Consider the following 27,855-nt stretch of genomic DNA (forward strand, 5'->3'; position numbering starts at 1 on the left):
CTAATCGGCGTGATCGGGGGAACAGATGATTAGGGGAGCTGAGTTTTTACCAGCATTATTGTCACAGGGATTAAAATATGGATGGAGTAGTTTCCCATTGAATGTACAGCCCTTAAAGGAGAAGATGAGAGCTGCATCATCTACGTCATAGAAGGAAACCAGACCCTCCTCATAGTCCACAAACACCCCCACCTTCTGAGGCGGAGACTTCAGAGAGAGACGGATAGAGGCTTCTCTAAAAGCGTAGTACTCATTTCCATCCCTGAGGAGTACAGACCATTTTCCTTTGAGGTGGGATTGGAAGTTTCCCCCATTGATAGGCTCTCTGGCGACTCCTAAAGTCCAGTCAGTCTTCTCTTTAACTTGAACTTCATAGTAAAATCTGCCAGAATGGAAACTCTGCTTTCCTAAGACATATAATGCGGAAAATCTCTTTGGGTTTTCTGGAAGATTCTGCTTTATATCACAGTAAGTGACTTGCTTCCTGTCATCAGACAGGATGAGATGGGGATCTGCAGTTTCAGGATCCAGAGTCACATCCACTGCGTACTGCTGGAGCCTCTTTAGCTCAACATCAGCACACAGCTTCTTCATCTCTTCACTGAGTGTCTCCTCCAGCTGAGCCACAGCTGTCCTCACAGTCCCCATATATGAAGAGTGAACTCTGACCTCTGTCCAGTCCTTGGTGGGTGGAGCTGAGTTCAGGAATGGGAAGCTTTGGAGGAGGTGGAGGTGGTCTTCAACTTGTGAGAACTTCTCCAGCTCAGAACTTCTCTTCATCAGCTCAGATATCTCCTCTTCCAGCTCTTGGATGAAGCCTTCAGCCTGTTTCTCTGTTGTTTTCTGCTTCTCCTCAATCATCTCAGTGAGCTGAGCCAGATGTTTCTCCACAGACCGGATCAGAGCCCTGAAGACCTGCTCACAGTCTGCTGCCTCTCTGTCTGCATCTTCCTTGCTGAGCTTCACCGAGTCTTTGATCTGCTGGATCTTCAGTTGTCCCTCCTGGATCTTCTGTTGAACTTCAGCCTCTGTCTTCCCCAGCTCGGCCTTCTTTCCTTCATATTCTTCTTCCAAAGGAACAATGTCATGAAGCTTATGAACCGACTCGGTGCAGAACTGACACACACACTTCTGGTCAGTTCTACAGAACATCTCCAGAGGTCTCTCATGTTTCTTACACATCCTGTCTTCCAGGTTCTCCACAGGATTGATCAGTTTATGTCTTTTCAAGCCTGGGATTCTGTGATGAGGCTCCAGGTGAGTCTCACAGTAGGAGGTCAGACACACCAGGCAGGATTTCAGAGCCTTCACTTTGGTTTCAGTGCAGACGTCACAGAGAACTTCTTCTGCGTTGGAACATTTTTGCTCTGAGCTGCTGCTGGTTTTCTTATGAACAGACCGTCTGAACTGAGTGGACATCTCAGATATGAAGGTGTTGACCCGCAGTTTAGGTCTCCTGTCGAACTGTTCTTTACACATGGGACACTGCCACTGGACATTTCTATCCCAATGTTCTGTGATGCAGGACATGCAGAAGTTGTGTCCACATGGTATGGTGACTGGATCAGTGAACACATCCAGACAGATGGAACACAGAAACTGATCTTCAGAGAGGAGGCTGCTGGCTGCTGCCATGTCTACAAGCAAAAGAGAAAGTGTAGATAAGAACAGAGAAATTACATAATATTAAACCAGCCAAAGTTGTCTTGAAACAAGTGGTTATGTTTCACATTATTATTATTATTATTAGTTAACCAGGTTAGTCTCATTGAGATTAAAATTTATTTTGCAAGAGAGACTTGGTCAACATGGACAGCAGTCCACAGCTAGAATATAACACATCAAGACAAAATACAATACAAACCCCCTTAGTCAGGTCTGTACAGTGCAACAGTTTTGATCGCATTTGCTACTGAAATTGATCACGTGCGATGATGAATACAAGTCCACTCGCACTAGTGCTAATGAGGAGAGGCTGTCTTTGAAACACAGAGGAGCGCTGCACAACACTGCTTAGAGGGCTCTACATTAACACTGCGGGTAAATGAGTCTTAGGCAAGTAAGTTATTGAGTCCACCCTCCACTTTGGCTGGTGAAAGATGTGTGCTCGGGATCTGTGCTCGTGCGGCGATTCTAGCGTCTAATAAACTTCACCAACGGTAATAACCGAAAGGACACGGCTCTCTGCTCTCTTTGCATTTCCGCAGTTAAGTTAGCGCGTGTGCAAACAGAACATTTCCTGTGCGCCTTCACATTAAAAGCCTGTTGCTAGCTAAACGTGAGTTGACTTTTATTTTGAAGCCGGTAAGAAGAGGAAGTTAGCGTTTTGCAGCACTGTAGTACTCTAGCTTGAAAGGAAACTCATTCAGCTGCAGAGAGCAGTCAGTCAGCTGTCAGTCACGCTGTCGCTCGCGCTTTGAAATTGTTTGGCTGAAAATCATGTTTCTTCTATGCTGTAACTTTTAACTGGCGACAAAAATGCCACCGAAGAAAACGGCAGGCCAGCCTGACGAGGCGGAGGAGATAAGAAGATCGTTTGATTTTTTGTCAGACGAGGTGGCAAAAATCTCTGCGCAACAAACAAAAATCATGAATCTGATCGGTGAAATCCACACACTCAAGATAAAAAACATGGAAAAGGACACAAAAATCGCGCTACTGGAAAACCGGGTGGACGATCTTGAGCAATACTCCCGCATGAATGATTTAATCATCAGCGGTCAGAGGACCAAACATCGGAGCTACGCCAGGGCTGCTGCGGCCTCCGAAGACACCGCCGCCGGGAGGCAAGGGACCGACGCTTCCGAGGACGACCGCGAGTCACTGGAGTAACAGGTCCTTTGCTTTTTGGAAAGCAAGGGCATCTCAGTTGACAGCGGAGAAATCGAGGCCTGTCATACCCTGCACAGTAAAAACAAAACGGTCGCGCCTGCAATAATAATCCGGTTTACCAACAGAAAGAACAAACAAGCAATCATCAGACAAGGAAGGAAATTAAAAGGAACCGACGTCTACATCAACGAACACCTCACCAAGAAGAACGCGGACATCGCAAGGAAAGCACGCATCCTAAGAAAACAAAACAAGATTCAAGCAACATGGACTTCCAACTGCAAAGTATTCATTAAACTGAATGGAACCACTCCTGAGTCAGCGTAAGTGCTCCTCGTCAGAGACGTCACCGAGCTGGATAAGTTCGAGGTATGAAAGAAAAAACACAAGGTAACTGAATACACACTGAACTGAACACACCTAGAACACCCATGACAAGTTCGGACTACAACCTATCAACAGAATATGAAAAACTGGATTTGAAATGTTTTGAATACACAGAACATAAACCACAAGACATTGAAAATTACATCGATCCTGAAAACAATTTTTATAATAACACACACACCCATTGTGAATATTACACAGAAGAACAATTCAGAAAAAGTGTAATAATGGACAGGTCAATATCCATCATACATTTTAATAGCAGGAGCCTTAATTCAAACTTATCAAAAATCAAACACTGTTTAAGGCAACTGGACAAAAAATTCACTATAATTGCAATAACTGAAACATGGCTTAGTGAAGAGACAAGTAACATGGTGGACATTGAGGGATATGAAATGTTTTTTCTTAACAGGACTCAATCGAAGGGAGGTGGTGTTGCACTATACAGTATATTGATACCAGCTACAAAAGTAAATATGCCAGTAAAATGACATTTGCATTGGACAACATCATGGAATGCATTACAGTTGAAATTGAGATGGAAAAATCCAAAAATATTCTGATAAGCTGTGTGTACAGAAAACCTGGTTCTTGTGTTGACACATTTAAGGAAAAATTAGCTGAACTATATCACAACATAAATAACAAGAAAATGGTGTTTGTCTGTGGAGACTTTAACATTGATTTATTAAACCCGCAAGAACACAATTCAACAGCAGAATTTATTGATTCAATGTATAGCAACAGCTTATATCCTACAATCACACGTCCAACCAGAATTACAACACACAGTGCTACACTAATTGACAACATATTCACAAATGTCTGGGATAGGAAAGGTGGTTTAGTAATAAATGACACAAGCGATCACCTGCCAGTCTTCGCAACCATACAGAGCTGTACGAGGATAAAAAAAGACACCACAACGGTCAAAATAACCAGACATAAAACACAAAATGCTATTAATTCCCTTAAAGAAGACCTACTGAGACAAGACTGGAACAAGGTATATGTTAAAGGTGCAAATTAAGCCTATGAATCATTTCTGGAAATTGTAGCAGAACTGTATGAAAAAGATTTTGTCCTCTAGTAAAGAAAATAGTGAAACCAAAATATGCTGAGAAACCATGGATAACTAAAGGAATATCAAAAGCATGTAAGAAGAAAAATTCATTATATAAATAATTTTTAAAGAAAAGAACAACAGAAGCTGAACAAAAATATAAGACATATAAGAATAAACTAACAAAAAATATGAGACACAGCAAAATGGATCACTATAGCAAGTTACTGGAGGACAACAAAAACAATATTAAAAATACATGGAATGTATTAAATGCCATTATCAAAAAACAAAATGGAAAGGCAGAATATCCAAACTCTTTCATGTCTCCAAATAACAAAACAATCACTGATATGGCTTCAGCCGCAGAGGAATTTAATCCATTCTTTGTCGGGGTTGTTCCTGGTTTGGCCGAGGAAATTCCAAAGACTGGTATTAGTGATGGTGTAGAAAGTAAAGATATATGTTGATGAAACAATGTTTCTAAGAGGGACTGAGGAAAAATAAATTATTGACACTGTTAAAAAACTTAAGAGCAAAAAGTCCACAGACTGTCATGATATTGATATGTGCACTGTCAAAAATGTAATTGAATGTATAGCAAGGCCTCTAACTCACATCTGCAATCAGTCTCTTCAAACCGTGTATTTCCAAACAATATGAAAACAGCTAAAGTCATACCAATACATAAAACTGGAGACAAACATATACTCTCAAACTACAGACCAATTGCATTGCTTCCCCAGTTCTCCAAAATACTGGAAAAAATATTCTATACAAAAATTAATGAATTCATCACCAAACATAACATACTGTATGAACAACAATATGGTTTTAGAGCAAAGAGAACTACTTCATTTGCAATCATAGAATTTGTAGACAAAATCACCAAGGCAATAGAAAATAAAGAATATGCAGTGGGGATATTTCTGGATTTAAAAAAAGCATTCGACACTGTTGATCATGAGCTGTTAATAAAAAAACTACAAAGATATGGCATTAGAGGCATTGCACTGGCATGGTTATCCAGCTACCTACAGAACAGGAAACAATATGTCGAAATTCAAAATCATAAATCACAATTGCAACAGGTTACATGTGGGGTGCCCCAGGGCTCAGTGTTAGGGCCATTATTATTCATTCTGTACATCAATAATACAGGTCCTTCTCATATAATTAGCATATTGTGATAAAGTTGATTATTTTCCATAATGTAATGATAATAATTGAACTTTCATATATTTTAGATTCATTGCACACCAACTGAAATATTTCAGGTCTTTTGTTGTTTTAATACTGATGATTTTGGCATACAGCTCATGAAAACCCCAAATTCCTATCTCAAAAAATTAGCATATCATGAAAAGGTACTCTAAACGAGCTCTTAACCTAATCATCTGAATCAACTAATTAACTCTAAACACCAAAAGATTCCTGAGGCTTTTAAAAACTCCCAGCCTGGTTCATTACTCAAAACCGCAATCATGGGTAAGACTGCCGACCTGACTGCTGTCCAGAAGGCCATCATTGACACCCTCAAGCAAGAGGGTAAGACACAGAAAGAAATTTCTGAGCGAATAGGCTGTTCCCAGAGTGCTGTATCAAGGCACCTCAGTGGGAAGTCTGTGGGAAGGAAAAAGTGTGGCAGAAAACGCTGCACAACCAGAAGAGGTGACCGGACCCTGAGGAGGATTGTGGAGAAGGGCCGATTCCAGACCTTGGGGGACCTGCGGAAGCAGTGGACTGAGTCTGGAGTAGAAACATCCAGAGCCACCGTGCACAGGCGTGTGCAGGAAATGGGCTACAGGTGCCGCATTCCCCAGGTCAAGCCACTTTTGAACCAGAAACAGCGGCAGAAGCGCCTGACCTGGGCTACAGAGAAGCAGCACTGGACTGTTGCTCAGTGGTCCAAAGTACTTTTTTCGGATGAAAGCAAATTTTGCATGTCATTCGGAAATCAAGGTGCCAGAGTCTGGAGGAAGACTGGGGAGAAGGAAATGCCAAAATGCCTGAAGTCCAGTGTCAAGTACCCACAGTCAGTGATGGTCTGGGGTGCCATGTCAGCTGCTGGTGTTGGTCCACTGTGTTTTATCAAAGGCAGGGTCAATGCAGCTAGCTATCAGGAGATTTTGGAGCACTTCATGCTTCCATCTGCTGAAAAGCTTTATGGAGATGAAGATTTCATTTTTCAACAAGACCTGGCACCTGCTCACAGTGCCAAAACCACTGGTAAATGGTTTACTGACCATGGTATTACTGTGCTCAATTGGCCTGCAAACTCTCCTGACCTGAACCCCATAGAGAATCTGTGGGATATTGTGAAGAGGAAGTTGAGAGACACCAGACCCAACACTGTGGATGAGCTTAAGGCCGCTATCGAAGCATCCTGGGCCTCCATAACACCTCAGCAGTGCCACAGGCTGATTGCCTCCATGCCACGCCGCATTGAAGCAGTCATTTCTGCGAAAGGATTCCCGACCAAGTATTGAGTGCATAACTGAACATAATTATTTGAAGGTTGACTTTTTTGTATTAAAAACACTTTTCTTTTATTGGTCGGATGAAATATGCTAATTTTTTGAGATAGGGATTTTTGGTTTTTCTTTACTTTTTTGCTAAAATCATCAATATTAAAACAATAAAAGGCTTGAACTACTTCAGTTGTGTGTAATGAATCTAAAATATATGAAAGTCTAATGTTTATCAGTACATTACAGAAAATATTGAACTTTATCACAATATGCTAATTATATGAGAAGGACCTGTATATGTGAAGTATCAAAAACTGTCAACACTGTTCTTTTTGCTGATGACACAAATTTACTCTGCTGTGGAGACAACTTGGAACAGCTTCTGGATACTATGGAAAAGGAATTGAACAGGATGAAGATCTGGTTTGATGAAAATAAACTTACATTGAATCTAAGTAAAACTAAATTTATAATTTTTGGGAATAGACCAAACAACACAGAAAAGAAACTCAATATAAATGGCATAGAACTAGAAAGTATCTGAAATAAAGTTTCTGGGAGTATGAATTGACAACAAATTAAGTTGGAAACCTCACATAAATTATATTAAAGCTAAAATATCTAAATCAATAGCAATACTGAATAAAACCAAAGACCTACTGAATAAAACCTCCCTGTATACATTGTACTGCTCCTTCATACTTCCTTACATGACCTACTGTGTGGAGATATGGGGAAACACATACAAAACAAATATACATCCGATCTTCATCCTTCAAAAAAGAGCTATACGAATTATACATAAAACCGCTTACAGAGAACCAACAAATCCATTATTTGTTGAACTAAAAACACTTAAATTTCTAGATTTGATTGACTATAAAACTATTCAAATAATGTTTAAAGCAAATAATCACCAATTGCCTCATGGCATCCAGGAGTTGTTCCAACTGAGAGAGAGCAAATACAAGTTAAAGCTCCCATATTATACACTTTTCGGTTATATTATACAACATATTATATGGTCTTAGTGGTCCCTAATACGTTTTTCTTCAATTGTTTGCTGAAAAAAACTTTCAGATAATTTATTGTACTATGCTGATGTTCAGCTAATCTCACAATGGCCTATTTTTTAAAAAGAGCTGCAGCTCCCCTCGTAAATATACAATCTTTGAGCTGCCCCCGCCCCCTGTCCGGAAGCGAAGCCAGATACGCCTCGCCCTCTGTCTGTCAGGGCCGTGGACCAATAAGAAATAGGGGTGTGGGCTGCACAGTGGAAGCTTCTGGCTTTCCAGTTTGTGAGGTCAGAAAAGGGGAAAATTCTGACTGGAGTATATTGGGGGGGAGGGGTGGGGGTTTCAGAAAGGGGGAGAGTGAGAACAGGAGAGATTGTTATTTTTTTTTAAATATTTTGGCAGTCTCTAGGCACACCGTGGACCCATGGATATGTTAGAACACATTTAAAAAGTGCATTTAGCATAATATGTGACCTTTAAGAGGAACCTGTATATTCAAGAAACCATCTATAAGAACCAATACAAAACTACACTGTATTACGACAAAGGCTGTAAGTCTGTGGAATAACTGCAATGATGAGCTAAAAAAATTTACAACAATATCAAAACTAAAAAAACTCTTCAGAAATCAAACATTGAATTGTTATGACCTGGAGCAGTGAAATTCTGTTTTGCTGTTTTCAATTTGATGGTTTTCGTTCATCTGTTCCATTATCTTATTTTGTTATTGTTTTGTCGAAAAGTTTTGATTTGTTTAACCCACGAGCCAAACATCATAGACACTGTCTGATTCAAACTGAACATTTTTTTTTTGTAAACAATTATAAAAAAATAAAGAGGGGGTAGGACCAGAAAAGTTTTTCTTAACTTCTTCCTATCCCTTTTGAACATGAACTATGTTATTTGAGTTATGTATTTGTTGCTTAGGATCCCATTTGTTTGTTTTTAATTTATTTCTTTCCTTTTTTACTGCTCAATCGTTTCATTTTTGTTTGTATTATTTTTTTTTAACCATGTTCAATAAAGACTTAGAAAAAAACTCCCAAACCAACAGCACCATTCAAAATTACACACACACACAGGCTCCACTGAGGATCTTGACCCCCCAACGGAGCACCACTGAAAGTAAAGTGAACCTTAGTAGACACTTAGGGATTTTATTCTTGCAGTGTACACATTAAGAGTTTACAAGGATTCACTGGTTACTTTCGTGTAGTTCACTCTGCATGCAAATAAAAAATGCAAAACCCATCTGAATCTGAACAAACTAATTGAGCCATTGTAGGTCATTGAAGTGACAGTGAGCCCCCTTTTGAATAGTCTAATCGGCGTGATCGGGGGAACAGATGATTAGGGGAGCTGAGTTTTTACCAGCATTATTGTCACAGGGATTAAAATATGGGTGGAGTAGTTTCCCATTGAATGTACAGCCCTTAAAGGAGAAGATGAGAGCTGCATCATCTACGTCATAGAAGGAAACCAGACCCTCCTCATAGTCCACAAACACCCCCACCTTCTGAGGCGGAGACTTCAGAGAGAGACGGATACAGGCTTCTCTAAAAGCGTAGTACTCATTTCCATCCCTGAGGAGTACAGACCATTTTCCTTTGAGGTGGGATTGGAAGTTTCCCCCATTGATAGGCTCTCTGGCGACTCCTAAAGTCCAGTCAGTCTTCTCTTTAACTTGAACTTCATAGTAAAATCTGCCAGAATGGAAACTCTGCTTTCCTAAGACATATAATGCGGAAAATCTCTTTGGGTTTTCTGGAAGATTCTGCTTTATATCACAGTAAGTGACTTGCTTCCTGTCATCAGACAGGATGAGATGGGGATCTGCAGTTTCAGGATCCAGAGTCACATCCACTGCGTACTGCTGGAGCCTCTTTAGCTCAACATCAGCACACAGCTTCTTCATCTCTTCACTGAGTGTCTTCTCCAGCTGAGCCACAGCTGTCCTCACAGTCCCCATATATGAAGAGTGAACTCTGACCTCTGTCCAGTCCTTGGTGGGTGGAGCTGAGTTCAGGAATGGGAAGCTTTGGAGGAGGTGGAGGTGGTCTTCAACTTGTGAGAACTTCTCCAGCTCAGAACTTCTTTTCATCAGCTCAGATATCTCCTCTTCCAGCTCTTGGATGAAGCCTTCAGCCTGTTTCTCTGTTGTTTTCTGCTTCTCCTCAATCATCTCAGTGAGCTGAGCCAGATGTTTCTCCACAGACCGGATCAGAGCCCTGAAGACCTGCTCACAGTCTGCTGCCTCTCTGTCTGCATCTTCCTTGCTGAGCTTCACCGAGTCTTTGATCTGCTGGATCTTCAGTTGTCTCTCCTGGATCTTCTGTTGAACTTCAGCCTCTGTCTTCCCCAGCTCGGCCTTCTTTCCTTCATATTCTTCTTCCAAAGGAACAATGTCATGAAGCTTATGATCTGACTCAGTGCAGAACTGACACACACACTTCTGGTCAGTTCTACAGAACACCTCCAGAGGTCTATTATGGTTCTTACACATCCTGTCTTCAAGGTTCTCCACAGGATTGATCAGTTTATGTCTTTTCAAGCCTGTGATTCTGTGATGAGGCTCCAGGTGAGTCTCACAGTAGGAGGTCAGACACACCAGGCAGGATTTCAGGGCCTTCACTCTGGTTTCAGTGCAGACGTCACAGAAAACTTCTTCCGCGTTGGAACATTTTTGCTCTGAGCTGCTGCTGGTTTTCTTATGAACAGACCGTCTGAACTGAGTGGACATCTCAGATATGAAGGTGTTGACCCGCAGTTTAGGTCTCCTGTCGAACTGTTCTTTACACATGGGACACTGCCACTGGACCTTTCTATCCCAATGTGCTGTGATGCAGGACATGCAGAAGTTGTGTCCACAAGATGTGGTGACTGGATCAGTGAACACATCCAGACAGATGGAACACAGAAACTGATCTTCAGAGAGGAGGCTGCTGTCTGCTGCCATGTCTACAAGCAAAAGAGAAAGTGTAGATAAGAACAGAGAAATGACAGATACAATTACAACATCAGCCAAAGTCCTGTTGAAACAAGTGGTTAGGTTTCACATTATTATAATTATTACTTAACCAGGTTAGTCTCATTGAGATTAAAATCTATTTCCCAAGAGAGACTTAGTCAAGATGGACAGCAGAACACATTTAAAATAAAACACATCAAGACAAAATACACGTTCAAACCCCCTAAGTACAATAGGGAAAATACAGTAAAAGAAGTGATAATAACATTCACAATTTCCAATGGAGTCTGACTCCAAACTCTTACCAACAAAATCATTGAGAGTCCTTGTCTGGCATTAAGAGAAAAGCAAGTTCTGTTCTTAAAGTAAAAACCCAACTTTCTTTCACATCACTGGAAGGTTTAAAGTAGAGCTTATTACAAAAAAAAATTATTGTACACTGTCTTGAAAGACGACGCCTCACAAAATCCTGGCAGAAAAATAGACATGTCAGACCCTTTTGGCTTTCTAGTCCTGTATTGTGAGGATTCCCTCTTCCCTGTCAAATCCCACTGATTACTCAGTGGTTGACACTAACGGTTGCCCGCTTGCCCGGGGCAACTGAAAATAATGCTTGGGCAAGTTGACATTGCTTTTTGGTTGCCCGAACGGGCAAGTGGATTTTAGAGGGTTTGTCAGTAGTTTAGGCTATTTATTCATGTGTTTGAGTCTGCAAAACTATTTTTTTTCCGCTAACTCACAAAATAGATCGGCTATATTTGCAATTGAGCAGCTGCGCGCGGCAGCCAGCAGCATCACGCTCGCTCTTTCGCACTCTATCTCTCTCTCACACACACACACACACACAGCCTGTGTGCGCGCAGTTTCGCTGTCTACGTTCCGAAAGCCGGCTCAATTAGGCTACGGACCTGGTTCCGCTATATTCAAAACCCAGAAATCAATAACGTTTGAGCTTATCGATAGGCTACATGATGTAATTTTAAATATCGAGTCGGGTCATCTTCATCTAATTAGGCCTACTTCAGTGTATTATTCCATCACTGGTCCGCATCATGGACTGTAAAAGTGTTCTACCTTCGACTGTCTTGAAGAAACTCCTTCAACCCGCTCCGTCTCCCAAAAAAAAAAACTCTTGTCTGCTGAGCCGCTGCCGCTGCAGACGAGCTCGGCACCGTCCCATCATCCATTCAATGCAGCAGTGATCAGCAAATGAGAAACTGTAGCAAGTCCCGCAGTTAAAAAATCTGATAGTTTTTAAATCCATATTAAAATCGGCAGGATAAGAACTAGTTAGCTAAAAAAAATCGCAAACGGTTCAAATGTGATGTGTTCAGGTCGGCTCAGTAAAATGATTATTAGGCAAAGGCCAATAAAATGACATCATGATGTGTTCAAATGTAACATCAAGAAAATAAGAAATTTGAGTTTTTCGCGAGAAGCTTGAATAATACAGTAAAAAACTTGTTTTCCCAGCAATATGAAATAATAAGTAGGCCTAAATATGGAATTATGACCTGCTTAAAGTCCTATCCTTAGCTCTGCTCATCTTATAAGCAATTAAAGCAATAATACCAGTTCTCTTTTAACAAAATAATAGAAAAGTATCGATAAAGATTTGGATTGTGGAGTCTTTATAATGGTATCAATATGAATAGAAATTAATGATCCCCCTCCTTACTTACAGTATAACCGGGCAATAGCTTTAACATGGTGGACTTTAATCATGTTATGGCACACGGTAACTTTTTGGCACAATGTGACCGTTTTAAATAAGTAAAATCAGTTAAATTTTTCTGTGGAAGCTAACATTCAGCTTGACTCTGAGCTAGACTGAGTTTTCTGAGCTCCTGGGCCAGGTGCATGGCAAAAAGAGGCCCTTTCACGATGCTGCAGCAGGACCAAGCTCTTGGTGTAGTGTGATGTCATGATATCTAGGCTTATATGAATTGTTGTTGGTTGTATGTGGTCAGGATGAGACTAGTAAAGCTGTGTTTGCATGTTACGGTTCGCTAAAATGTATAATTTAATTAGCCTATACATATCATTGTTTAACAGTTTTTTTATTTATTTTTGGGCTAGTGAACACAACATTTGGGCAAGTAAAACATTACCTGTACTTGCCCTAGGGGCAAGTGCATTTGAAACCTTAGTGTCAACCCCTGTTACTGTTAATAATACATTGAATATCAACAGCTGTACTCACTGGTTTTGTTCAGAGGCCTGAATTGTTTGTCTGTTGAGAGGGAGAGACAGAGAGTTTGTCTGGACTTCAGTGTGCTGACGCTCTCAGTTCCTTTCAGTTTCACTTACTGTAAAATCATGTGACTGTGAGACACGCCTCTCTTCCCAGTGTAGCTACACTCCTTTAAATGGTAATCCTTTATTATAGGTTACAGTTCAACCACAAGATAAACTGATGCCACTTCACGTTCAAATGTACAAAGTATAACCTCCGCTTGAAATGCCACATTCGATTGGACTAGTGGCTTGTGGGTAGACAGCCCAATCACATCACGCAGAAATTCTAAGAGAGCAAGTGAAGAAAACACAAGCAAATGCACAATGAGAGAAGAGCTCTAATGATGGTCATTATATACTAAGAAACTGGTTAATAAAAGCTGTCATCAGCAATGTAAAGTATTCATTTGTGGGTGTTAAGGTTTAAACTTCAGAAAAACAATGAATCTTTAAGTGTAAATTTAAGCTCAAAATCAATCTGAACAAACTGCAGCTGATGACGAAATTTCGGTCACACTTTACAATAACGGTATATTAATTAACTGTTAGTTAATGCTAAAGTAAATACTATGAACGGTTAGTTAATGCATAGTTGATTTATTGTTAATGGTTAGTTAATAATGGTTAATTGATGTTAGGTTAGGCATTTTCTTAGTTAAAACATGCTTAGTAAAGCATGTATTAAGCTTAATGGTGAGTACATGCTTAGTTAATGCTTAACAAGCCTTACCTAAGCATTAACTAACAGTTAATTAATGTACCCTTTTTGTAAAGTGTTACTGAAATCTCTGCCGTTCACCAGATCCTGTAGAGAGGGTCTCTCATGCCCTCTGGTGGCCATGTTGGAGCCCCTCAGCTCATGACCATGAGTGCAGTGGTGGAAGAACAATCCAGAACCTTGACATAACAGTAGCCACCTTTATGTAAAAGTACTGCATTACAATTCCTCCATGTAAAATTGTTCCCTGTTCAAAGTGTTGAGCATTTAAAGTTTTAGAATTAAAAGTACTCAAACAGAATGGCCCCAAGTGTTATATTATTAATATATTGGATTATTATTATTATTTCTGATTCATTCACATGTGAGCAGCATTGTATTGTTTTAGCATTTGAAGACATAGCTGAACTCAGCCAATTAAAAAGCAAAACATTTGCCTTTGAAATATAGTGGAGTACAACTTATAATGTAGAATAAAATCAGAATACCTTCCAGTGCTGACAGTGATAATGAAAAGAAAAAAATAGGAAAAATACACAGAATCATAGAGAGTATATCATAATTGTAAAAATGTCAGTTGTAAAATCATAAAAAGAGACGTATTGTTACTAGGTGTTATTTCATCCTTTTATTTTCAAAGTGATCAGGTTTTATAGGTAAAAGTTCAATCTCATTTGGCAAATCTTGATAGTTTATATACTGGATGTTTTATTTGATTTCCTAAGTTTAAGTCTTTATATTCTGGTAATTGTTATACATTTCATACATTCTGTATGTTAACATTTAAATTTACATTTTCATGGTGGATTATCCTTGAGCGCTGTAATTTTGGCTCACAGGACTCGCAGACTTTGGCTGTTCTCCAACACAGAATGAGACTGGACAACAAAATGTAGTTTACACCACAGCACTGAGACCGCTCTGGTTAAGGTCCTCAATGACATCCACTTAAACACAGACAGTGAAAAAAGCTCTGTATTAGTTTTATTGGATCTCAGTGCTGCGTTCGACACAGTTGACCACAGCATATTACTAGATCGACTAGCAAACTGGATTGGACTTTCTGGAACTGTGCTAAACTGGTTTTAATCATACTTAAAGGACAGAGACTACTATGTATCAATAGGCAATTTCACATCCGAGAGAACAAATATTACATGCGGGGTCCCCCAAGGTTCCATTCTTGGGCCTCTTCTGTTTAACATCTACATGCTCCCACTAGCTCATAGGGAATGCACCGATCCACTATTTTTAGTTCCGATCCGATTCCGATATCTGGGTTTTGGATATCGGCCGATACCGATACTGTCCAATACGATATCCTAATTATTATAAAAAAAATGGTTGGTGGTGAAGTTATGTGTAAGGTTAGGAATGCTTAAGCAATTATAATTTAAAAGAGCAAGATATATACACAAATGCATATAGGTGTATCTTAAAGGCAGACTATGCAATATTTTAATGAAAATATCAATTATACGTAGAGTCACACAAAAATAATCCTTCTCAATGATTACTTCTGGCCCACTAGAATATGTGGTGGTGTGTTTGTGTTTTGTTATGTCTAACTAGAAAGTGGTGTCCTCTCTCCCTCCACTGAACGTCGGCGCATGCTCGCACAGGCTCGTTCGCTGTTTCATAAAAAATCAAAATATTTTTTTTTTTTTTTTTATATATATATCGGAGCTGACAGTCCGATATCCGATACGCAGATTTCGGCCATATCGGACCCAATACTGATACTGGATCGGATCGGCCCCATCCCTACTAGCTCAGATTATGAACAAGAACAAATTATGTTACCATAATTATGCAGACGACACACAAATTTACATAACCATATCACCAGGAGACTATCGTCCGATTCAAGCACTAAGTAAGTGCATTGAACAAATCAATGACTGGATGTGCCAAAACTTTCTTCAATTAAACAACGACAAAACTGAAGTCATTGTCTTTGGTACCAGGGATGAACAATTAAAAGTCAGCGCACAGCTTAAATCTGTTATGTTAGAAAGCACACACCAAGCTAGCAATCTTGGAGTAGTCATGTAAAACACATTAAATCAATTACTAAGTCAGCCTACTACCACCTTAAAAATATATCAAGAATTAAAGGGCTAATGTCTCAGCAGGACTTAGAAAAAATTGTCCATGCATTTATTTTTAGTAGACTTGACTACTGTAATAGTGTCTTTGCATGGTTTCCTAAAAAATCAATCAGACAGCTTCAGCTAATTCAAAACGCTGCTGCTTGAGTCCTCACTAGGACCAAAAAAGTGGATCACATCACCCCAGTTTGGAAGTCTTTACACTGGCTTCCTGTTGAACAAAGAATTGATTTTAAAATATTGATGTTGGTCTATAAAGCCCTAAATGGACTAGGGCCAAAATACATGACTGATCTGCTTATCCGTTTGAACCCACCAGAGCTCTTAGGTCATCTGGGACAGGTCTTCTAAAAGTCCCCAGAGCTAGGACTAGACAGGGAGAGGCGGCTTTCAGCTTTTATGCGCCCAATGTCTGGAACGGACTGCCAGAGAGTCTGAGGTCTGCTGAAACTCTCAGCTCTTTTAAATCGGGTCTCAAAACTTTCCTGTTTCCCTTTTAACCTGTAATTTTAATTTTTTATTCAAATGTTTTATTTATTTTATTCGGTAATGCTTTATACTAAGGTTCTTGTAGTAAGCCTTAGTTAATAGGTAATAAGGACCTTATTAGATACTTATTAACATTAATTTGTGTTAATAAGACTATATCTAAGTGTTAATAATAACATAATAAGCATGTTGACAGTGTGATTATAAGACTTTTATAAGCACTTATAAGAAACTTCTTAACTATTTATTGATTGCTTAATAGCATTAATAAAAGTCTTATGAGTTTCTGATAGCTGTTAATAAAAGCATTACAAACCTATTTATTGAGTCTTACTAACTTGCCTATTATGTCATTGTTAAACCTTTACTAAGCATTGTTTGTTGCTTTATGAAGGTAAACACATCTTTATTAATCAATTATTAGCAGTTAACTATGCTCTATGAACAATGCTTATTAAGGTTAATAAGTCCTTTATTAAACAGTTAACTATGCTCTATGAACAATGCTTATTAAGGTAATAAGTCCTTTATTAAACAGCTAACTATGCATTTTGAAGGTACTGGATCTAAAGCAAGAACAATGCTTATTAAGGTTAATAATTCCTTTATTAAACAGGTAATAATGCATTTTGAATGTACTGGATCTAAAGCAAGAACAATGCTTATTAAGGTTAATAATTCCTTTATTAAACAGGTAATAATGCATTTTGAAGGTACTGGATCTAAAGCGAGAACAATGCTTATTAAGGTTAATAATTCCTTTATTAAACAGGTAATAATGCATTTTGAAGGTACTGGATCTAAAGCGAGAACAATGCTTATTAAGGTAATAAGTCCTTTATTAAACAGGTAATAATGCATTTTGAATGTACTGGATCTAAAGCGAGAACAATGCTTATTAAGGTAATAAGTCCTTTATTAAACAGTTAATTATGCATTTTGAAGGTACTGGATCTAAAGCGAGAACATTGCTTATTAAGGTTAATAAGCCCTTTAATACTCTTAGAATTAGAAAAACTACATGTAAATACAATGTTAGAGCGCTTAAGCACAAAAACACACTTTAAGACAGCTCTTTTGAAAAATATATTTTTATTTTCCTTTAAAATCTTCAGAACTTCAATGAAAAATATTCTTGAAAATCAATAATTAAGGAAACAAATCACATAACTGTGCATTTGTAAAAATCAGATTTTTTTCCAGAACTTTCAGAAACAACATTTTACTAAGTGTAAAAAAAAATTACTTAAATGCTGCCTGACATCGATTCAAGTGTCCAATGATTAAGACTGGACTATTAATTAAAAATATTAAATGAATAAGAACAACAAAACAATTAAACAAGTAGAGCAAAAAAAAACTTCCATCAAACAATAATAAAAAAAAAAAATGTTGCAGATAGGACAAGCAGAAAAGTGCCTTTTCACCACATATATAATTGCTAACCTAACAAATACAAGTCCATTCAATTGTTCTCTAAATGTATGATTTTGTCAGTTTGGTTCGGCCATGTATTACTACGTCAATCAGCTGATTTAACTCAAATTTGATGATTTATTCGCTGCTCTGCACCGACACGAGATGGTGAACTACACTCGAAAAGAAGTGCAAAAATAAATGGCTGTCTGGTTGCAAACTAAAGCAGTGAAATTATTAATGCATACATTTGAACAGATCATTTTATATACAGTATGTGGTAAAAAAAAAAAAGCCCTCTACTGCTGGCCCCCTCTGCAACAGTACAATGCTGACTTCTGCTATACTTCTGTTGTGGAATTCTTTATTACAGTCATAATAATTAAGTGTTTATATAGACTAATGCCATCTTGACTCTAAATAAACGGAAGTTAATCAACAAAAGTTCTGACCTGACCTTATGGTGAAGGTTGTTATGTCTCACTATTCCAAACTAAGTTTAAACTATTTTATAGTGGTCCGGGACCACGAAAGATATCTTTACTGTCAGGGACAGTGCGCAGGATCCATAAAAATGTTTTGGCAAAAATAGATCTAAAATAAAGAACGTTCTAAAATAGTTATATATAATACTTATAATATTTTCAAGTACTAATTGTGTGTGGTTTATTTAAGGTCTCTGTGTCTTCTGTTGGATCTGTCCTCCACTGCATTCTCTAAAATTCAATATTATTGTAAAAAGGGAACAGTCTGTTTAAACAAAAGGAGTTGGAAGTTGAATTTGAATGTTGTGCAAAGAATGTGTGATAAGGGTGGGGACTCACTATACATGTGCATTGGTAAATTTATGGGAGGAATATGGTCTTTCCAGGAAATGTGAGCTTTAGGCTCATTAAGATAGAAAAACTAAGTTAGCAATTATTTAAATTTTAGAGAAATAAAAGCTTTTTTTTGTTAGGCCTTTGTTGCAAAGTGAACAGAGACAGTGATTAGCTTAAAGGTAAAATAACTTTAACCAAAGTGTGCTAAGCTCCTCACAGGACACATTATCCCAGACCTGGACTCTCGTCTCTGGCCAAGCAGAATCTCCTCTCTCACACCTCCGGTTGCAGACCAAAACCAGCTCAACGAACTAAAGCTGTTTCCACATCTACACCTGGATACAGCCCTGCATCTGCCAGATGAGTATTTTCCAACTACCACCTTATTCCATTTCAAATGGGGTCCAGTTCAACATGACTGGCCTAAAGAAGAGATCCTTTTATGACAGAACTAATGTGAACTCTGTGACAAGGACAACCTCTGTATGGCCCAGCTGAATGCCTATGGACACATGGAAAAGGCGGTTAAAGAGGACCAGGAAGACGGGGCAGAGGCAGAGCCAGCAGATGGCTAAAACACCAGGAACATCAACATGGCTGATTCTGTGTTGGGACAACTTGCACTGGGCAGGGAATGTCCTGAACAACAACCAGAGAATGGACTGCAGTTGCAGTCCCAGGAGCAGAGAGGCAGTGGGAGAGTGGGAGACTGACTGGACGGAGGGGAGAGACAGAGAGGGGTCCACAGGAGGGTGAGGTGCACCAAACATGCAGTGACTCTCACTGTCCAGTAATATTATTATTATTAAATGCTTAATTCCCCCATCTGAATTGTCTACATCAGAATTGTTAGTGTCACGCTAGGTGATTACATTTTTGGCTAATTATGGTATAACGTATCTAATTTGGTTTGATAGACAACTGAGTATTGTACTGTATCCAGGTCTCTATGTTTACATACCTATCTTTGCAGGTGAAAACATTTACCCAAAACACGGCTATAGGCCGAGCAAGTGACTGCAGTGACTAAAGTAGTGTTGGTTTAACCACGAGAGCATGTTTCCTTTATATACACACACAATTACGAAACAATTATTTAATGATAGAAAAGTACTTCTAATATTGCGCTATAGCATCATTTGTGAGTAGAATTTTCTAAAAATAATAGTGTGTAAGACGGGATGTTATTATTCCCAAGCCACACAATTTCCAAAAAGGGATAATCATTTTTAAATGACTTCAGAATTTTCAAAATTAGTTAAGCCTCTGCAGAGCAAACTTTATACATGATCATGGACTGACTGATGACTAAGACTGACTGTTTAATTTTTTTATAACCTTTTCCTAATTTACTGCGTTCTCCTTACAGACAAGAAAAATTAATGGATAGAAGGGGAGACAGAAAAAGGCAATAGATAAGTCTTTTCTCCCTCTCAGCAGAGCTGATAAGAGCCCAGGAGAATGTTTCCCAAAACAACGTTTGTTTCTAGACAAGAAGGACAACCCGTGTTTTGACCAAATTTAGTTTATCTTACACAATAAATGTGATCTGGGTAAAACTTTGAGAACATACGAACAATATGTCGAGTTTCTGAAGAACTTAAAGAATTGATTAATTGATGTGCCTATTGTTTCCTCATACCCAAAAGTAACTCATAAGATAGAAGAAGCTAAATTAGAACATGTAAGTAGAAATAAAGAGGATGAATTACTTTTCATAGCAGCTGCAGTTCAATAATAATAATTGATAGGTTTTATATAGCGCTTTATTGCCTAGGCACTCAAAGACGCTTTACAGGGTTCCTGGTTCAATTCGTTCACACACAGTCATACCGGTGGTGGTAAACTACTATAGTAGCCACAGCTGCCCAGGGGCAGACAGACTGAGTTCAAGCACTAAGGGAGATAGACTTGCATGCAGCAGGAGGGTCAGGGATCAAAAAGGGAGGAGTGAGTGCGATAGAACCAAAGTACATCAGCCGGCAGAGCAAAGCACACACTTCCCCACACTACTCACAAAACAATAACTTCAGAAACAATTGGAAAAAGGACAGTGTAACTTCTGCGGGAAAAAATGGTCAGACCATACCAATTTAATTCAAGCAGCTACAATTAAACTTTCTTCTTCCCCTATTGAAGACCCACTAATGCCAGTAGAAATAAATGGGTCCACAGTGTCTATTTTGGTTGATAGTACCCCTTCAAAGAGTATATGCTGTTTGATGTTGAAATTGAACACTCTTATTTGCAGTGATAATATAAGACAGCTGTGAGATATGACTAGCAAGATGTTACCACCAGAGTCAGAATTGATTATCTTTGTTGAATGTTGACTATAGTTTTTGATTTTGTAAATCCAAAAGTTAAAACGTAAAGTGCCAAAATAAATTGTTGTGCAAATTAGCTGTAATGTTGAGATCTATTATATTTTCTTGTTCCTGCTGCCTATGCAGTGGCTCAGACACAGAGATTCTATAGAGAGAGCTGTTGCTGAGGAACAAATTATGAGATGCAGAGACGCATTTACATACAATACAGTGCCTAAAATTGTGAGAGGAAGGGGAGATTGATAATCACTCTTTCAACAGGTAGAGCATCCGACCGCCAGAAGACAGAAGATCTAAGATAAATTTTTTAAATTTGATTAAATCCTGCGACCTAAAAGCCACCATAGCGATACACAATAATGCCCATTGTATTGTTTTTTTTTTCTTTAGCTCACTTCACCTTTTATCTGGTTAAAATGTGTTCACACATTTGTTTAGAAAACTTTGATCTAAAATATGATGATTTTGTTTTAGTTTTCCCTTTTGATTTTAACAGGTACTGGTACACAACAGGCTTCAATACTTACTCACAGAGTTTTTTGTTCAAAGTGCCTTAATTTGTCTCAGGAACAATGGTTGCAGGACAGGCTAGGCCCATGGGGAGCAGTTGCCCTTCAAGTTCTTTTTCCATTCCTAATCATGTTTGGTGCCTTCTTGTGTCTCTGTACTTGTACCCTTACCTGCATGAGAGCCTTGCTACACAGATGGATAGCCAGTGTGGTTGGAGGAAAGGTGGAGCAATATGCTCTCCTCCGTTCTCCCAGACGAGAATCCTTTGATCCCTGGGATGTGGCCGACTCACTCCCAGACATTGAGCAGCTGCACTACTTGACCGAAGGAAGCTCGTAGGCCTCCACTCTACCGAATGTGCATGCTTCAAGCCTAGGGTTGAGGCAGACCCACGACTACAGGACTAAAGAAATCCCGGAAGGATGACAACAAGGGCACACGGTAAAGGTGTTCGCCCCTACGAAGGGTCATGTTCTAGAACCTCTGACCCAGGAACGTATACCCACAGGTAGCATGCTGACTCCTGAGCCCGAAGAAACATCCTGCCATGTGGGTGTTCCTCTGCATCCCACGATGAGAATGGCTACAATGAAATAATGACACCTGAACACCAGGCCTTTGATTTGTGCTAACCTTTAATTATATCCTGCAACTTAACATTACCCTTACGGTATATTAATCTACATTTAATAGTTAACATTAATTCTTTCTTACAGCATTTTATTTAGTTTTCTTTAGAATTATACTGCTATATAACATTACTTTTGATTTAAATCTTTTAAGCATAGCTGTTTAATTTTTTGTTAAACAGAACTGTCTGAAAAATTTTTTTTCCTCTCTAACGACCTATGAGGTTTTTTTTTCCAAATGATAAGTTCTGTTATAGTAAGTATAGTTAGTGCATAGAATTCTTTTGACCTCCTTTTGCCAATTGTGAGGGGGTGGGTTTGCTTCTATGTGTATAGGTGATGATGACCTGTGATTTCTGTCCGTCTATTTTGAATACACTGGTCAAGGGGATAAAACACCTGAAAGGCCACTCAGGCCTTGGCGGACAATCTCACAGGCCATCATGTAGAATTTTAATACGCTTTTGTTTTTCCATATAAACTTGTTTATCCTTTAATTATTAGACCATTTTTTAGAATAATTATATTTGTTATTTATTTATTTTAAAGAGAAGGGAATGTTGTGGAATTCTTTATTACAGTCATAATAATTAAGTGTTTATATAGACTAATGCCATCTTGACTCTAAATAAACGGAAGTTAATCAACAAAAGTTCTGACCTGACCTTATGGTGAAGGTTGTTATGTCTCACTATTCCAACCCTGAAAGCTATTTACGTAGGATGAGGTTCGTGCGTAATTAGATTTTGCTATAACTTCTCTGTCTGACTGCCTATCGGTGGTCATTTCACACAATCCCATTGCTTGATTGTTGTCTTGACTCATGTTTGCAAACATTAAAGATCTGTTCTATTTTTGTATTTAAACATTGTGTCACCTCGTATTAATTGACTATATTCTCATCTTTTAAAGGTTGGTATTTCAATTCCATGACACTTCCTCTTCCCATCGTCTGAGGAGGAGTCAGACGACAACGGACTTGACTCAGACGAATCCGAGTCTGGCTTTTCCGTAGCCTCAGGGGAAGGTTGAGTCAGGCTGGTCTTTCTTGTTACTGTATAAAGACAATACAAAGAAACATTGATCACAATTAGACAGATAGCAGACAGGTTACAATAAGCATTTAAGCCATTTGGACATGGAATCTGCAAAAGGGGTGCAGTATCAAAGTAAATTGTGTCTGTAATGGTGAAAATGGTTGAAAAAAGTAATTATTTTCTTTCATTCAGATAGTTGTCCCTTCAAGAAATCTCTCTCCGTTGTCAGGTCTTTTATTTTTTCATCCTGGCATTCTAATTTAAACCTGGCCAGCTCAGGTTTATATTTCTGTAGACCCAGTTTGGCAGTTGGGGCCATTTGGGCAGCACCTGGGGTCAGCACAGAAATAACCATTCAGGATTATTTTGAATCTGTATCATGGACTAAACCGATTTTGTAGCATTACTTGACCCCTTCCTGACAAGCTAGCATGACAAAACTGTTAGTAATAGATACTATTCTGCTCTTGCTCTCGGTTAGCTTAGCTTAGCAGATAGCTAACAGGAAGTTGGTTCCTTGAAATAAAGCCCAGGATACAAGATAGGGTTTAGGCAGGCCCCCAGGACGCTGCCTTCTCCGAGCAGCCAGCATGGACAGGTGGCCACGCCTGGTATTACAGGCATTTGACTGTCTGGGACGGGTCCGTAAAACAAAATGGAGATCATAGTGGCCCTGGCCCATTCATTCCCAATACAATTTCGTCAAACAAGAATGTATCTCCGCTACATTTTTTCTGGATATCAATCAAAGGCTCATACTTTTCTTTAGACCATGTACTAATAGAATGGAAGTTTTCGCTTTTCAAAACGCCACCGAAAGCGTTTTATTTTCAGTTTTAGCCGTTAGGCGTGTAGCCGCTAAAAGGAGCCGTAGTGAAACAACCGTTGCTTCGGCTGGCCCGGCCTCCGATGGCGGAAGGAATCTTCGTTTATCACTATATTACTTTACAACGACGGGGTGTAATTTAAATATTACATACAGAGAATCATCAGGGATTAGTAACTTATACTTCCATGGTCGATAAACAATGCAACTGTGCTCGTCCCGCTTAGCTTAATGCACGGACATATTATAACGTTACACTGCTCGCGTCATGCTTTAGGGGCGTGCCAGGGCCACATGAGAGCAGTATGGCCGCTTCCTTGTTGCTTCTCTGCGCCAATGAGCAGCTTTCATAGGAATGAATGCGCGCCATGTTTCAATACGGTGTCCATTTCTTTATATGTCCATGGGTTTAGGCCTTTGATAAGTTTCCGATTACTACAGATGTTTTGTAAAACTGTAGAACACATACAAAAAACGGACTTTACAATATATTCATACAAATGAACACACACTATACAAAAGCTACAACTATCTTAACACTAGCATAAAACAAATGAGCAGCCATTAACAAGGCTTTTAGGTCCCGCTAGCTTCAATGCTAACTTACAATGCATTCTCAATGTAAAATGCTGCCGCGATTAGCATCGGCAAATTTAAGTTAAAATTAAACACTCAGAAATTAAACAAACATAGTTGCTATGCCACACAAGTGATTAAGAAGCTTTAAACATAAATACTCACAGACTGAGACTTTCTCAAGACAACAAAGCTGAGAATTAACCGACATGCTGTGCTCTCTTGCTGGTTGCATCAAACTAAACTAAGGTAAACCAGGAGGGTAAAAAAAAAAAAAAAATCGCACATGCAATGCCGTTTTTAAACACCAGTTGTCTAAAACAAAAACAAATTGTGGGGGCAGAACAGATACGTTTGGTTTCAGTTTTATATGATAGCGTAAGCTAAACTTAGCTCAAAAAGGAAGCTCACCAAAGCTTCTGAAAGAAAGTAATGTAAGCCAGGCAAACAACTAGCAAGCTAGAACCAGCTAACGTTACTATAGCATTACATTCTTAAACTTACCAGAGTTCCAGGACCTCACCCTCTTATTTTTCAGAGACCTGGTTTGGGGTGCTGACGACTCCGACATGTTCTCCTTATGTTCGTGAAACACTTTGTCAAGCATGGGCGTCAAGCATGGGCGTTGTCACTACACGATTTGAGGAGCCTGCACGATATGAGGACCGCATGCGCAGAACGGCCGTCATCATTGATGGCCTACTACGGCGACACCACGTATTCATATTGTAGGCCAATACAGTAATACTTTTATTTACGCAGCGCTTTCTTGTTCAGACAGTCGCCTAGGCAACGCACGTCTGCGTGGTCCTGGTAAGTCAGTCGGCTGCTTAGTGTTTTACATTTTGTATGGTTATTTACGTGTTTTTCTGTAGTTATATATTCCTCTTTTTTGTAAGTCGTGTGTAGAGTTATTTTATTATTATCTTTCACGATGGGCTAGCTCACATGCTAACGTGCCAGCTACCTAGCTACTGCTATTTCCAATACAACATCCATAGGTAACCACCATTAAATAAAAAGTAGCATGATGAAAAAGATAAGTAAATAGTGATCTAACAGCAAGGAATAGGCTAATGATGTGCTTTTTTTAAAATGCATTATTTTTATTATTTTTACATTCTGATTGGTAATGCTCACAGCAAGTTTTAAAACTATCTACATTACTAATATTTCAATTTAATTATGTGAAAAGGCACTTCTTATCATAAAAGGTTGATATGAAATTTGAGAATGAAAGAAAAATGCAGTTGTAGATATGCTGAACTGAAATCAGGATTGTTTTATTGATATTCATTTAAGGTTAATCCTATTACGTTAGGCTACATTTAGGCCTATATAATTGTGTCTCCTCCGTGCCATCTCGTGTATATTTGTCGGTGTGTAGCATATTTAATAATACTAAACTTTGTGTAGCACTTATGATTCTAACTAAGGGCATAAAATAGGCTACACGTAATGTACAGACAGTAATGAGCCCTATGAAACAAAAGAATAAACACTCACAATTTAATTCCAACAAGTCCTCCAAATGATACAACCACATAGGTTATTATTAGTCAATTACTAATGTTATTATTATTATTGTGTCTCCCTCTCTCCCACCATCTTTATCTCCTTACCCTCTCTTGCTGTGCCTCTAACCCTGTCTCTTTCTCTAGATCCAACCAGTTTAGACGGATGACCAGACCACCCGACCAGAGGCTCCATCAGTCGTTCCTTGTTGTTGTTCCTTGTGGTTGTCATTTAAGAGTTTGTTCAGCATAAATTTAGTTTAAAGCATTGTGTATAGCTGCAAGTAAGTTACAAACACAAGACATGTAGGGTATGTTTTCATGCCAAGGATACATTTCACCAGATAAAATACTACTTTGAGCAAATGTTGCCATGTTAGAGACAACCACACTGCTTATTATAATTAAAGTAATGTCTTTATTAGATTTTACCTACAAAACCTCAAAAAGTCATATACTTGTCCATTTGCAACACAAAGTATGAAGTTAGCTATACCATCTGTTTCTGTTCTACAGTGATTACATGACTGTTACCTCCTCAAAACACTGGTTGGCTGGTGCTTGGTGACCAGCAACATATAAGATTAAAGACACAGAAACCAAAGCTGCTGAAACAAAAATTGTGCACAATCTGAAACTAAGTTACCAACTGCTTAACCAATTCTGCTGAACTCCAAACACATTTCCTGCCTAGACTCATATTCTCATTCCAAAACACACATTTTTCACAACACTACACACAATTCTCTATATCTTGCACACTCTTCCTGAATTCTCGCTCATGGTATTCACACAGAACACACTGCCAATCACATGTCTAAACTCAAAAGGCTTTTGTGCACTTAGCTATAGAAGGGTCAGAGATGAGCTCCTGTTTGCTGTGATTTACAGTAGACTGCACATTTTGGTACAAATACAGTTTTTGCCGAATACTGTAAACACTAAAAGTGACTGCTATGACCACAGCATCACAACCTCTAACTTTTGTAACTATGCCCCAACCTGACAAACGCGATATATGCTTTGCACTGTGTTTGAAATTCTCCAACACAATTCTTGAAACAAAGTTAAACTAATTGAATACCAATCAGTCTAAACCTTAGCACTACAAATAGACCCCAGGTGAGCTCAGCTCCTTTCTGAGACAGTAAGGGTCAGGGGAAGAGGACAAGAGAGAGCGACAGGAGGACGAGGACAAAGAAGGCAACAGACGGAGACACATACAACAGGGACACTATAGTGGACCATGTTATAGATCATGGCCTATCAATGAGGGAGCCTGGACAGAGAGTGCAGCCCAACCTGAGTCGCTCCATAATTACGAGATTTAGACTGGATATCAGGTGATCATTTCCCTGTTGCTTCTCTGAAACTGGGCAGTTCACACTTCTGCAACGCGAACGCTCTCGCACAACTGAGCCTTAACAGCATCAGCACCCCCCACTCCATGTAAATGCGTCCCCTTATATAAATTAAGTATTTGTGGAACATACTGTGGTTATCGAGGTCCTCTTAGGCGACGATCGATTTCTCCTATTCCAGACACCTGACCAACATGACCTGGTCAAAGAGACGCCTCTTCATGGGGAGGCTTATCACTGTTTTGAAAAAACAAACAAACACAGATGTGACAAAATCAAAACACTAAAAATGTTGTTTCAAAGTGTATGAACATGCAAAGGCATAATTCTACTGATAAAGCATTCATACAGTGTTTTGCATTCATACCATAGTGTTTTCCATTCTGCACACCAGTGTTCAATGAGTGCTTGGAAACGTCTACTCGTATGATGTATGTGTTTGTCATATTTAAAGAAAACATAATTTAGTGAAGAGTTAACATTGTTTTGAGGGTAAAGTGTGCTTTAGCAAGAGAAGTGAAGGATTTTGTATGTTGTGTGTT

The 27,855-nt window shown here is 39.0% G+C and overlaps 1 protein-coding gene across 1 annotated transcript; it reads right to left on the minus strand.

Moving 5' to 3' along the window:
- Positions 1–27,544, minus strand: LOC307268790 (uncharacterized protein; the record flags this gene model as incomplete). Its single annotated transcript, XM_080051536.1, has 4 exons — positions 27,446–27,544; positions 9,103–10,730; positions 4,116–4,119; positions 1–1,637 (listed from the first exon to the last, which is right to left on the minus strand). Exons 2-4 carry the CDS (start codon positions 10,726–10,728, stop codon positions 1–3), a joined length of 3,267 nt encoding a protein of 1,088 aa, XP_079907662.1. The 5' UTR covers positions 10,729–10,730; positions 27,446–27,544.
- Between the last annotated feature and the right edge of the window lie 311 nt (positions 27,545–27,855).

This window comes from Ammodytes marinus (assembly GCF_949987685.1).
Source record: "Ammodytes marinus genome assembly, chromosome: 22".
Taxonomy (NCBI): domain Eukaryota; kingdom Metazoa; phylum Chordata; class Actinopteri; order Uranoscopiformes; family Ammodytidae; genus Ammodytes; species Ammodytes marinus.